Genomic DNA, 12,403 nt, shown 5'->3' on the forward strand with positions numbered 1-12,403 from the left:
TGCACCTGAAATCCCAGCTACTCAGGAGGCTAAGGAAGGAGAGTCGCTTGAACCCGGGAGGCAGATGTTGCAGCAAGCTGAGATCATGCCACTGCACTCCAGCCTGGGCAACAGAGCAAGACTCCATCTCAAAAAAAAAATTTTTTTTTTTTTATTAAAGTGATTCGTGGATAAGAATATGATTATCTGGGAATGCTTTGAAGCCAAGAAGCAGAGTGTGGCTTTAATGAGACCACATCCTTCTGTTCAGCCCACTGTCCTGCCTTCTCTGGTGCCCACAGTGACATCTTACCTAGTGGAATCCTCTTTGTTTCTGGAGGAAAACTTCGTTTTTTTCCTCATGGGCTCTGATGAGCTTCTATTTCCTGGAAGAATGGAGAAGAAAGACATCAGTGATGGGCAATGGCCTTGGGCCATTCTCCGTCCACAGGGGCATGACTCTCGGAATAGTCCAGGAGCACACTAAGGGGAGTGGACATGGTACGGTGTGACGTGGCAGGAGATGTGGGCTCAGGTCTCATGTGCATCACTGATTACCTGTGTGACCCTGAAGAACTGGCTTCATCACTCCGGACCTCAGCTTCCTCAACTGTAAAGTGGGGATGTGTGTATCTTCCATTCGCTCATACATTTGGCAAGAATTAATAACTGCTTGTTTCATGTACTCTCCAATATTGTATGCTCTATTTTCTAAACACCTGTTATATTACTGTTTAATATTTCTCTTTAAGTAGACTTGGGCATTTAAACTTAGTACATTTGGCCAGGCGCGGTGGCTCATGCCTGTAATCCCAGTACTTTGGGAGGCTAAGGCAGGCAGATCACCTGAGGTCAGGAGTTCACGACCAGCCTGGCCAACATGGCGAAACCCCATCTCTACTAAAAAATATAAAAATTAGCTGGGCATTGCGGTGAGCGCCTGTGGACCCAGCTACTTGGGAGGCTGAGGCACGGAGAATTGCTTGAACCCAGGAGGTGGAGGTTGCAGTGAGCCGAGATCGTGTCACTGCACTCCAGCCTGGGCGACAGAGTGAGACTCCGTCTCAAAAATAAATAAATAAAATAAAAAATAAAATAGGCCGGACACAGTGGCTCATGCCTGTAATCCCAGCACTTTGGGAGGCCGAGACAGGCAGATCACAAGGTCAGGAGTTCGAGACCAGCCTGACCAACATGGTGAAACCCCCCATCTCTACTAAAAATACAAAAATTAGCCAGGCATGGTGGCACACGCCTGTAACCCCAGCTACTCAGGAGGCTGAGGCAGAAGAATCGCTTGAACCCTGGGGACGAAGGTTGCAGTGAGCCGAGATAGCACCATTGCACTCCAGCCTGGGCAATGAGAGCGAAACTCCGTCTCAAAAAATATACATACATACATACATACATACATACATACATACATACATACATACATAAAATAAACAGTACATTTATTTTTAAAAGAAATTTTATGATTATCGCAAATAAAAAATAAGTACATATTTATTGCAAGTAGAAAAACCAATATCATTTGCAATAAATAGAAGGTAGCTACAATTAATTCAATAAGTGATATAAAAACTATATTAAACTTTAATTAGATATTACTTCCTAAAGTGTCTATCTTTGAACTTCTCAAAATAGTCTACATATAACAACAATACAAAAAGATCCTTTTTTTTTTTTTTTTTTGAGACAGGGTCTCACTCTGCTGCCTGTGCTGGAGTGCAGTGGCATGATTTCAGCTCACTGCAACCTCAACCACCCAGGCTCAGGTGATCCTCCCACCTCAGTCTCCTGAGTAGCTAGGAGTACAGGCGCATGCCACCACACCTGGCTAATTTTCCTATCTTTTGTAGAGACGGGGTTTTGTCATGTTGCCCAGGCTGGTCTCCAATTCCTGGGGGCAAGCAACCCTCTCAATAAACTCAACAATCAAGGTACAGATTCACAAAATGGAAATAATACAGCAATAACAATATTGCTCCAAAATAAATTTTTAAGATCCTCCAAGTACAAATGTATTTTAATGAATAATAAGCAGAAATCAACTCAAGCAAGGACATGAATAACAGACACCAGTGCGGCTCTGAAGAAAGCATCTTAGTACTTTATATTCAAAGACTCTGGCTTGCCTGAGAATTTTGGGGACAATGAAACCTGGGAGGCATTAGCACTAGTTCTTCACAGATATTAATAATTTTGGACTAAGAAAATTATTAAAGACTGCTACAGACTGAAAGCTAATGTCTTGTCAAAATTAGTATGTTGAACCTTAATCCCCAGCATTATGGTATTTGGAGGTGGGACTCTTGGGAGGTGATTAGGTCATGAGGGCTCCATCTTACGAATGAGATTGTGCCTTTATAAAAAAAACAGCAAAAAGATTTCTCACCCCTTCTCCCATGTGAGCATGCAGCAAGAAGACAGAGAAGACAGATGTCTATGAATCAGGAAGAGGACCCTCATCATGGACTGAATCTGTTGGTACCTTGATCTCGGACTTTACAGACGCCAGAACCACAAGATATGAATTTCTGTAGTTTATAAGCCACTCAGTTTATGATTCTTTGTTATAGCAGCCCAAAAGGAACTAAGATGATGACCATGAAATTAGCAATTAGAGCAGCAAACTTAAGGTTCTGTGTATCATGATCTTGAACATTTGGGCATTAATTATTTGCTACATGTCCTTAAAGCAGGAACATGCAAAAGCAGCATCCTAGAGACTGTGGGTGTGTATGTAATACACAAATAACACTGGTAAGAACCACTTGGGAAAAATAAATCCTCCAAGTGATATTGAAAGGGCTATGACAATAAGAATGGAATCAGGAGTTGGAGAAGGGAGGTAGAAAACCATAAGTAATCAGAAAATTTGAAATGGAAAGATAGTCATTTAAACAAAAAACACTCATTAGACATGAAAAATTCAAGACTGAACAGAGTTGAAGAGAAAATTAGTAAATTGGAAGACGTAATTAAGAAACTCACCCAGACGTAGCACAGAGAAAACAATGAAAAATATAAAAATGAGTTTGAGACAGCAGATCAACAGTGCCAACATACGTCCAACAAAAATTACTAAAGGATATCCTTATGCCGATATACCTATGCTTGGTGGGAATTAAATTAATACATACAAGGTGCTGTGGTAAGCAGCTTCCAAGACAGCCCCCAGTGATCCCCATCTCCTGGTAACACCCCTTTGTGGTGTAATCCTCTCCCCTTGAGTATGGGCTAGAACTAGTGACTCCTAACAAATAGAATGTGGCAAAAGTGACAGGATGTCACTTCCAAGATTAAGTTCCAAAAAAGCCTATGGGTTCTCTCTTGCTGGCTCTCTCTCTTTCTCTCCCCCTCTCTCACTCTAAGGGAAGCCAGAAGCCATGTTGTGAGTTGTTCTAAGGGAGAGACCCGTGTGGCAAGAAACTGGTGTCTATGGCCAACAGCCAGCAAGGACCTGATGACATGAGTGAGCCTGGAAGAGGATCCTTCCCTAGTTGCCTTTAGATGATGGTGGCCTTGGTGTATGCCTTGACTGTACGCTAGTGAGGGGCCCTGAGCCAGCACTACAAATTCAGCCATGCCTACGTTCCTGCCCCACTGAAATTGTAAGATAACAAATACTGGTTCTTTTAAGCCACAGAATTTTGGAATAACTTATCATGCAAACAATAACACAAGTACATAGAACAGTGCCTGGTATATGTAAATGGTCTATAAATGTTAGCCGTTTGCAATCATTTCCTCCATAGATAAGAAGGAGAGTGAGGCTTTGCAAAGTCTCGAAAGTTAGCTTCAGCAAAAGGGGAGCCAGGATCAGAACCCAGGAGTAAAAATTTCACTCCAGGCCAGGCACAGTGGCTCATGCCTGTAATCCCAGAACTTTGGGAGGTTGAGGCAGGTGGATCACCTGAGGTCAGGAGTTTGAGACCAGCCTGGCCAACATAGTGAAACCCTGTCTCTACTAAAAATACAAAAAAAAATAGCCAGGTGTGGCCTGTAGTCCCAGCTACTCAGGAGGCTGAGGCAGGAGAATCACTTGAGTCCGGGAGGCGGAGGTTGCAATGAGCCGCGATCGCGCCATGGCACTCCAGCCTGGGCGACAGAGTGAGACTCCATCTAAAATAAATAAAAATTTCCTCCAAAGCCCCATTCTGCAAGGGTGTGACACTGCCACAAGTACCTGATGATGGCAGCCCCTGATCAGTCCTGTCCCTAGGGACATTGATGGTGGCCGGTTGGTAGACCTTCAGCAGATCTTTCAGCTTCAGGTCCTGGGCCATCAAGGAGTAGTTGTTGGCGATGGAATCACTGGGTCCACGGTGGTGATGCTGCTCTTTGAAGGGTGCAGCCAAGGTCCATGACGTGCGTTGCATCAAGGGTGGGTAAAAGCTGTGTGACATGACAGTCTACAAGGGAAGAAGAGCAGAGTGAGACACAATGAGGAACATCTCTCGATGAGCCTGAGCTCTGCTCACACTGAGGCTCACGAGAGTTCCAAGTGCCTTATGCTATGTTTCTGCCTTCTGCACATTCAGTGGAAAGATTGTCTGAACAGACACCAACTGTACTCCTCTGACCATTGTAAGCATGAATTATGATGTCAGGGATAATAGCTTGCATTCACCAGTAACTTTGAGGCAGGTAATTGACATCTCTGGTCTTTATTCCTTATGGATATGACTACAAGGTACGAGCAATTACCCTCATTTTACAATGAAACATGCAGAAGTTCAGAGAGTTTAAATAACACAGCAGATCAGTGGACGGCCAGATTCTAATTCACCTTTGGACAATGGCATAGCTCTCTCTCCCACACTTCTGCAGCCTTTTCTGGGGGCAAAAGCGACCAAAGCTACTAATCCTACTTGTCAGGTCTGTTTGACTCTCCACCCTCAACGAGTACCTGCCAAATACGGAGAGAAGTGGGGGATGCACTTCACCTCCTCACCCTCAACAGAAGAGCTGGCAGCCAGGTGTGCATACCTGATAGAGTCCAGACGGTTCCTCATTAGCAGAAGCAGGCAGAGGGGGCAGCTCTGGCTGCCCCTGGGAGTGGCTCATGTGATGTATGGAGTCACTTTTGGCGATCTGTGGGACATGGGAACAAAGTCACCCTTCAGAAATTAGAGAAGATTTGCAAGCCTCTGAGTTGGTTAGGACTAAAGAGGTCCCCAGGAAAAGTTTTAGGTCCAGAGTTCTGGACCTAAAACAAAACACTCCTCTCATTCCCATCCATTATGTATGTTTCATTTATTTAAAAATTAACAGATAAGGGCTGGGTGCGGTAGCTCACACCGGTAATCCCACCAGTTTGGGAGGCCAGGGAGGGTGAATCACCTGAGGTCAGGAGTTCGAGACCAGCCTGACCAATATGGTGAAACCCTGTCTCTACTAAAAATACAAAAATTAGCCAGGCATGGTGGCGTGTGCCTGTAGTCTCAGCTACTTCGGAGGCTGAGACAGGAGAGTTGCTTGAACCTGGGAGGCGGAGGTTGCAGTGAGCTGAGATTGCACTCTGAGATGTATTGAAGTGTATATACATTATAGAGTGACTAAATCTAATTATCATATGCGTTACCTTGCATGCTTATTATCTTTGCAGTGAGAATACATCTACTCTCATAGCGTTGTTCAAGAATATATTGTTAATTAGTCATCATGCTGTACAACAGATCTCTTAAACTTACTCCATCTAACTGAAATTTTATATCCTGTGACCATCTCCCCAACCCTTCCACTCCTGTTTCTTTTTTTTCTTTTTTTTTTGAGATGGAGTCTTGCTCTGTCACCCAGGCTGGAGTGCAGTAGCGCTATCTCAGCTCAATGCAGCCTCCGCCTCTGGGGGTCAAGTGATTCTCCTCCCTCAGCCTCCCAAGTAGCTGGGATTACAGGTGACTGCCACCATGCCCAGCTAATTTTATATTTTTAGTAGAGATGGGGTTTCATCATGTTGGCCAGGCTGGCCTTGAACTCCTGGCCTCAAGTGATCTGCCCTCCTCGGCCTCCCAAAGTTCTGGGATTACAGACATGAGCCACCACGCCCGGCCCCTGCTTCATTTTTTAATCATTCAGTGTCTCCTCCTCGGATTCCCTTCTATGAGCAAATTTGAATATTTTTCCCCCGTGGAAGAGCCCAAATTCTGAGGACATCCCCAGTACCCTACCCTCAGGTATGATTAAAGGAGGTGACTTTAAAAAAATTGACTCTTGCATTTTTTTTTTTTTTTGAGACAGGGTCTCACTCTGTCACCCAGGCTAGAGTGCAATGGTACGATCTTAGCTCACTGCAACTGCTGCTTCCCAGGTTCAAGCAATCCTCCTGACTCAGCCTCCCAAGAAGCTGGATGGGTGCCCACCACCATGCCTGGCTAATTTTCATATTTTTAGTAGAGACGGGGTTTCACCACATTGGTCAGGCTGGTCTTGAACTCCTGACCTCAGGTGATCCACCTGCTTCGACCTTCCAAAGTGCTGGGATTACAGGCATGAGCCACTCCACCAGGTGGACTCTTGCATTTTCACATGTGCAAAATTCCAAAGAGAAATTCATTCAGGCAGTGGCACTGAATTTTCTGTGTATTTAACACAGACATAAGCAACTCTTTATGCTTCCTGCGAAAAGGAAAAGTGTTATTTCAACAATGTGGGTGTTGAGTACTCCATTCCAACCAGTGAGTGCATACTGTGGAGTGAGCCTCAGGTAAGGGTCAACTTGTGGCTCCCACAATCACTCTCAGATCCCAAGTGCCCCTCCACCTCTCCTGAGCAGAGAAGAAAGTGACTACATTATTGAATGAGATCACATGTGGTTTTGTCTTAAGACTTAGCCCCTATATGCAAAACAACCACTTCACCTGGGGCTAGTGATGGAGAAACTGCAATTTGTTCCAACACTAGAAGAAAAGCTGTTGGCCTGGACTTATTGAGAGGTGCTGCCGTTCAGCACTTTAAAGGTGGTTTGAGGGATTTTCAAGGGCAATTTTGATTCTCTGTGATTTTCACCTTAGGCATTGACTTTGGACTTAACTCCTATATAAGATGAGCCAACATCATATCAGTGTGATTTATTTGGGTGTGCAAATTATGACATGCAAGATCATTGATGAGGGTGGGACGGTGCAGGGGGCATATGACTCACTATTAGCTGTCCCTCTGCCCCCAACCCCTTAAAGATGACTCAAATTAACCATCATTATCTCTCCCGGAGCACCTACCTCATTAAATAACAACAGAAAAACAACAACCACAGCAATACTATCTACCATTATTACAAACGATTATGTGCCAGGTACTGTACAACCTCATGAGATTTTTTTTCATACCCGCATTCTAGCTGAAGAAAATGAGGGTGAGAAGATAGGTGACACATCCTAGCCATGTAATTGGCCGGCTTGCCTTCTAAGTCAGTGACTTTTTTATTTATTATTATTATTATTGTTGTTGATATTATTATTATTATTATTATTTGAGTCCAAGTTTTCGCTCTGTCGCCCAGGCTGGAGTGCAGTGACACGATCTTGGCTCACTACAACTGCAACCTCCACCCCCTAGGTTCGAGCGATTCTCCTGCCTCAGCTTCCTTACTGCATTATGCAAACTGACAGAGATGCTGTTATTGGGATAATGAAGAAAGCAAACCATGAGCATTTTGCAGAACACAATGGAAAGAGGGAGAACCTCTGTCGAAACAAATTAAACTGGGCTATGTCATAGGCTTGGACTAAAACAAATACACAAACAGTCATAAGTACGCTGATAGCAGAAAGCATCCCAGTCTGTGTATCAGGAACACATGGGGCACACACAACATGAGCAGATCTAGGCATCAATTGCAGAATGGGGCTAAAAGAGTTTTCTTGGCAATAAATGGCTAAGAATCCTCTGTGGCACCTTCAAGAGGAGATCGAGATTCTCATAAGAACTAGCTGGTTGTGCAAAATTTTTTGTTAAAAATATGAATGCTTGGCCAGCCGTGGTAGCTAATGTCTATAATCCCAGCACTTTGGGAGGCCGAGGCGGGTGGATCACTTGAGGCCAGGAGTTCGAGACCAGCCTGGCCAACATGGAGAAACCCCGTCTCTACTAAAAATACAAAAATTAGCCAGGCGGTGGCGCACACCTGTAGTTCCAGCTACTCAGGAGACTGAGGCAGGAGAATCGCTTGAACCCAGAAAGCAGAGGCTTCAGTGAGTGAAGATCACGCCACTGCACTCCAGCCTGGATAACAGAGACAAACTGTCTCAAAAAAAAAAAAAAAAGAAAGAAAGAAAGTAATGCCTCAATCTTCTCTTTGGTAAATTTCAAGGAGCTTTCACTTCAGAGCATATTGGCTTAGTTATTATCTACAAACCCACTTTAGTTTTATAAAGTTTCTATTTAAAATGCTCCTCTGGGCACTTCGCTGTATGGCAACCTGGTGATTCAACACAGATACAACAGAAATTCTGGAACTTAGATTGGGTAGAACTGTCACTTTGGGCAGCTTATTGCTGATTACACATGTTGTATGCATGTTCTTCATGGAGGCCATTCCCAAATGCTCGTCTGAGGACGTGCTACACCAGAATCACTCTGGTCTTAGATAAAAATATAGATTCCAGGGCCCCACTCCAAATCTTCTGGATCGGAATCTAGGAGTGGGGGACCAACACTCTATGTTTTTAAGATGCCCCCCGGAATATTCTAATGTTCAGCCACAGTCAAAAACTGATGGTTGGAATATATGGTCTAATGGTCTTGGAAGGGAAGGAAAGGGAAGAACAGGTGTCTATTCCTGGATTTTTCACAGCAAAACTTGAAAATTTCCAAAAGTCTAATTCAGCAAAAATGATATTTCAAAGCAGACAACAAAAAAATGTGATGAATACACTTGTTCAGTCAAGGGCATCTAACATGCCAATTGGCCCTCTTCCCACATATTCCCAACACATTAAAAATACAGGTAAATCGGCCAGACACGGTGGCTCACACCTGTAATCCCAGCACTTTGGGAGGCTGAGGCAGGCGGATCACCTGAGATCGGGAGTTCAAGACCAGCCTGACCAACATGGATAAACCCTGTCTCCACTAAAAATACAAAATTAGCCAGGTGTGGTGGCACATGCCTGTAATCCCAGTTACTCGGGAGGCTGAGGCAGGAGAATCACTTGAACCCAGGAGGCGGAGGTTGCAGTGAGCCGAGATCGCACCATTGCACTCCAGCCTGGGCAGCAAAGAGCGAAACTCTGTCTCAAAAAAAAAAAAAAAATACATACAGGTAAAACAAGAAACGTCTTAAAATTCACACCTACCTTCTGAGATGAGCAATCCATGTCACCCATGGTGTCCACTCTAATTGTAGCTATTTTTTTAAAATGAATAAAGAGCTTTCAGCTTTTCCAGGGATGTGCCTCTCCTATCCAGTTGGTCTGAAATTCACACTTCCTTATAGCATAATGGGGATGACACCAACAATGGAACTTTCCAGATGTTCTGAAAGCTCTGTTCATGAGGTTGCCTCTCTGAGGTCATAGACTTTGGCCCACTGAGGAGTTCCCTGGTAGAAGAGGAGAGAAAGGGAAGCTAGAGATAAGGGGACAGCACTAGGTTTCTGCTGCGCTTTTGGCTCTGGTTCCTAGTCCCCCAGCGGTGGCCACGCTTCCTTTCCCTTGAGTGCTTCTCTCTTGGAAATTTTCCAGAAACACACTGAGTTCACTGCAGAGGAAAGACTGAAGCAGAGTTACACATTAATACAGAGAAGAGGGAGACTCACCCCTCCAAACAACATCCTGGCAGCCCGAACTGTTCTCCCTCCTCCTCCCTGGACTCTTAACGCTGGCAGTGCTTGTATGCAGGAGCTGGGCACAGTAACCAAGTCTCAGCGTCTGTTGCTAAGGGAAGGAGGGGCCTCTGCGGTGCCTACATACAAGACTGGGCATGACCTAGCTCTGTGAGCTGGTGTCTCCCTTTGCTGGAGGCCCAGGTGGGCAGCAGGAAGTGTTGGTGACAGAAGGGAACATGGGAGGGTGTTTAGCAATGTTCCAGGAATAACAGAGGCAACAGCAATAAAAGACCTTTGGAGACGTCGAAAAGCACAGAGTATGGTGGTTAAGTTCTTGGGATCTACAATTGGACAGGTCATACTTCAGATCCTACTCTTCTCATTAATTAGCTGTGTGGCTTGGCAAGTTGTTTAATCTCTCCAAGTGTCCTTTCCGTCTGTAAAATGGCAATAATGTGAGACCCTACTTCATAGGGTTGCTTTGAAGGGTTAACGGGATAACGTGTACAGAGCGATTTGCATATAGTAGAAGGATTACTGATATTTTCCCAGTTTTTCCCCGTTTTTTTTTGAGACAGAGTCTCGCTCTGTTGCCCAGGCTGGAGTGCAGTGGCGTGATCTCGGCTCACTGCAAGCTCTGCCTCCCGGGTTCACACCATTCTCCTGCCTCAGCCTCCCACCAGTGCGCCCAGCTAATTTTTTGTATTTTTAGTAGAGACGGGGTTTCACCGTGTTAGCCAGGATGGTCTCAATCTCCTGACCTCGTGATCCGCCCACCTCTGCCTCCCAAAGTGCTGGGATTACAGGTGTGAGCCACCGCGCCCAGCCCAGTTTTTCCCCATTTTAACACTAAGTCCTGCATCCTGGGAGCAATCTCAGTCCTGGGCAAACTGGGATAGTTTGATCACCCAACACAGTCGATGCTCTATAAATGTTGTGGCTAACATCAATATTACGATAAACAAAGAAATACATGTGCACATACTCAAAAGTAACAATATTAGCTGCCGCCCAAATATTAAAAGCACATGTTCCATGGTCACTGTGAAGTTCTCTCAAAACCAAGTTAGACTTAATGAATTTTTTTGGGGTGCCATGCTTGCATATCTTTTTTTTTTCATTCAATTTCCCCCCAAACACCACGATATTCCCATTTTAAGGATAAGGAATCAAAACTGAGAGATATGGGCCAGGTATGGTGGCTCATGCCTGTAATCCCAGCACTCTGAAAGGCTGAGGTGGATGGATCACTTGAGATCAGGAGTTTGAGACCAGCTTGGCCAACATAGTGAAACCCCATCTCTACTAAAAACACAAAATTAGTCGGGCATGGTGGTAGTCGCCTGTAATCCCAGCTACTTGGGGGGCTGAGGCAGGAGAATCACTTGAACCTGGGAGGGAGGTTGCAGTGAGCACAGATCATGCCACTGCACCCCAGCCTGGGCAACAAGAGCGAAACTCCATCTCAAAAAAAAAAAAGAAAAACAAACAAAAAAACTGAGAGATACATAACTTTCCTAAGCCGACTTGACTCATAAGTAGCACTGATACAATTGGAACCTGTTCTGATGACCCCGAGTCCACTGCTCTTTCCATAACCTACCTGTCCAGAACACAAACATTCCCGAGTTCCTATGAAGAGCATTGCATAGTGAGAGGTGACAGCGTGTTGGCAGTCCTCACAGCCCTCGCTCGCTCTCGGCGCCTCCTCTGCCTGGGCTCCCACTTTGGCGGCACTTGAGGAGCCCTTCAGCCCACCGCTGCACTGTGAGAGCTCCTTTCTGGGCTGGGCAAGGCCGGAGCCAGCTCCCTCAGCTTGCAGGCAGGTGTGGAGGGAGAGGCGCGAGCGGGAACCCGGGCTGCGCGCCGCGCTTGCGGGCCAGCTGGAGTTCCGGGTGGGGGTGGGCTTGGCGGGCCCCGCACTGGGAGCAGCCGGCTGGCCCTGCCGGCCCCGGGCAATGAGGGGCTTAGCACCCCGGCCAGCGGCTGCGGAGGGTGTACTGGGTCCCCCAGCAGTGCCAGCCCACCGGCGCTGCGCTCCATTTCTCACCGGGCCTTAGCTGCCCTCCCGCGGGGCAGGGCTCGGAACTTGCAGCCCGCCATGCCTGAGCCTCCCACCCCCTCCGTGGGCTCCTGTGCTGCCCGAGCCTCTCTCGACGAGCGCCACCCCCTGCTCCACGGCGCCCAGTCCCACCGACCACCCAAGGGCTGAGGAGTGCGGGCCCACGGCGCGGGACTGGCAGGCAGCTCCACCTGCGGCCCCGGTGCGTGAGCCACTGGGTGAAGCCAGCTGGGCTCTTAAGTCTGATGGGGACGTGGAGAACCTTTATGTCTAGCTCAGGGATTGTAAATACACCAATCAGCACCCTGAGTCTAGCTCAGGGTTTGTGAATGCACCAATCGACACTCTGTATCTAGCTGCTCTGGTGGGACCTTGGAGAACCTTTATGTCTAGCTCGGGGATTGTAAATACACCAATCAGCACTCTGTATCTAGCTCAAGGTTTGTAAACACACCAATCAGCACCCTGTGTCTAGCTCAGGGTCTGTGAATGCACCAATCCACACTCTGTATCTAGCTATTCTGCTGGGGCCTTGGAGAACCTTTGTGTGGACACTCTGTATCTAGCTAATCTGGTGGGGACTTGGAGAA

At 46.3% G+C, this 12,403-nt stretch overlaps 1 protein-coding gene across 3 annotated transcripts in view; it reads right to left on the bottom strand.

Moving 5' to 3' along the window:
• Positions 1 to 12,403, bottom strand: part of DNAH3 (dynein axonemal heavy chain 3) — a 220,705-nt gene that overhangs the window by 202,335 nt on the left and 5,967 nt on the right. Inside the window, exons 1-4 of one of the 3 annotated variants that reach the window (XM_063700040.1) lie at positions 9,282 to 9,751; positions 4,975 to 5,079; positions 4,172 to 4,397; positions 293 to 365 (exon numbers count right to left, since the gene is read on the bottom strand). In XM_063700040.1, the coding sequence (XP_063556110.1) occupies positions 293 to 365; positions 4,172 to 4,397; positions 4,975 to 5,079; positions 9,282 to 9,311 (434 nt within the window). In that variant the 5' untranslated portion in view covers positions 9,312 to 9,751. Of the gene's footprint in view, positions 1 to 292; positions 366 to 4,171; positions 4,398 to 4,974; positions 5,080 to 9,281; positions 9,762 to 12,403 lie in introns of those variants that run through there. The other 2 variants (XM_063700039.1, XM_055365425.2) reach the window with 2 other exon arrangements.

This window comes from Gorilla gorilla, chromosome 18 (assembly GCF_029281585.2).
Source record: "Gorilla gorilla gorilla isolate KB3781 chromosome 18, NHGRI_mGorGor1-v2.1_pri, whole genome shotgun sequence".
NCBI lineage: Eukaryota > Metazoa > Chordata > Mammalia > Primates > Hominidae > Gorilla > Gorilla gorilla.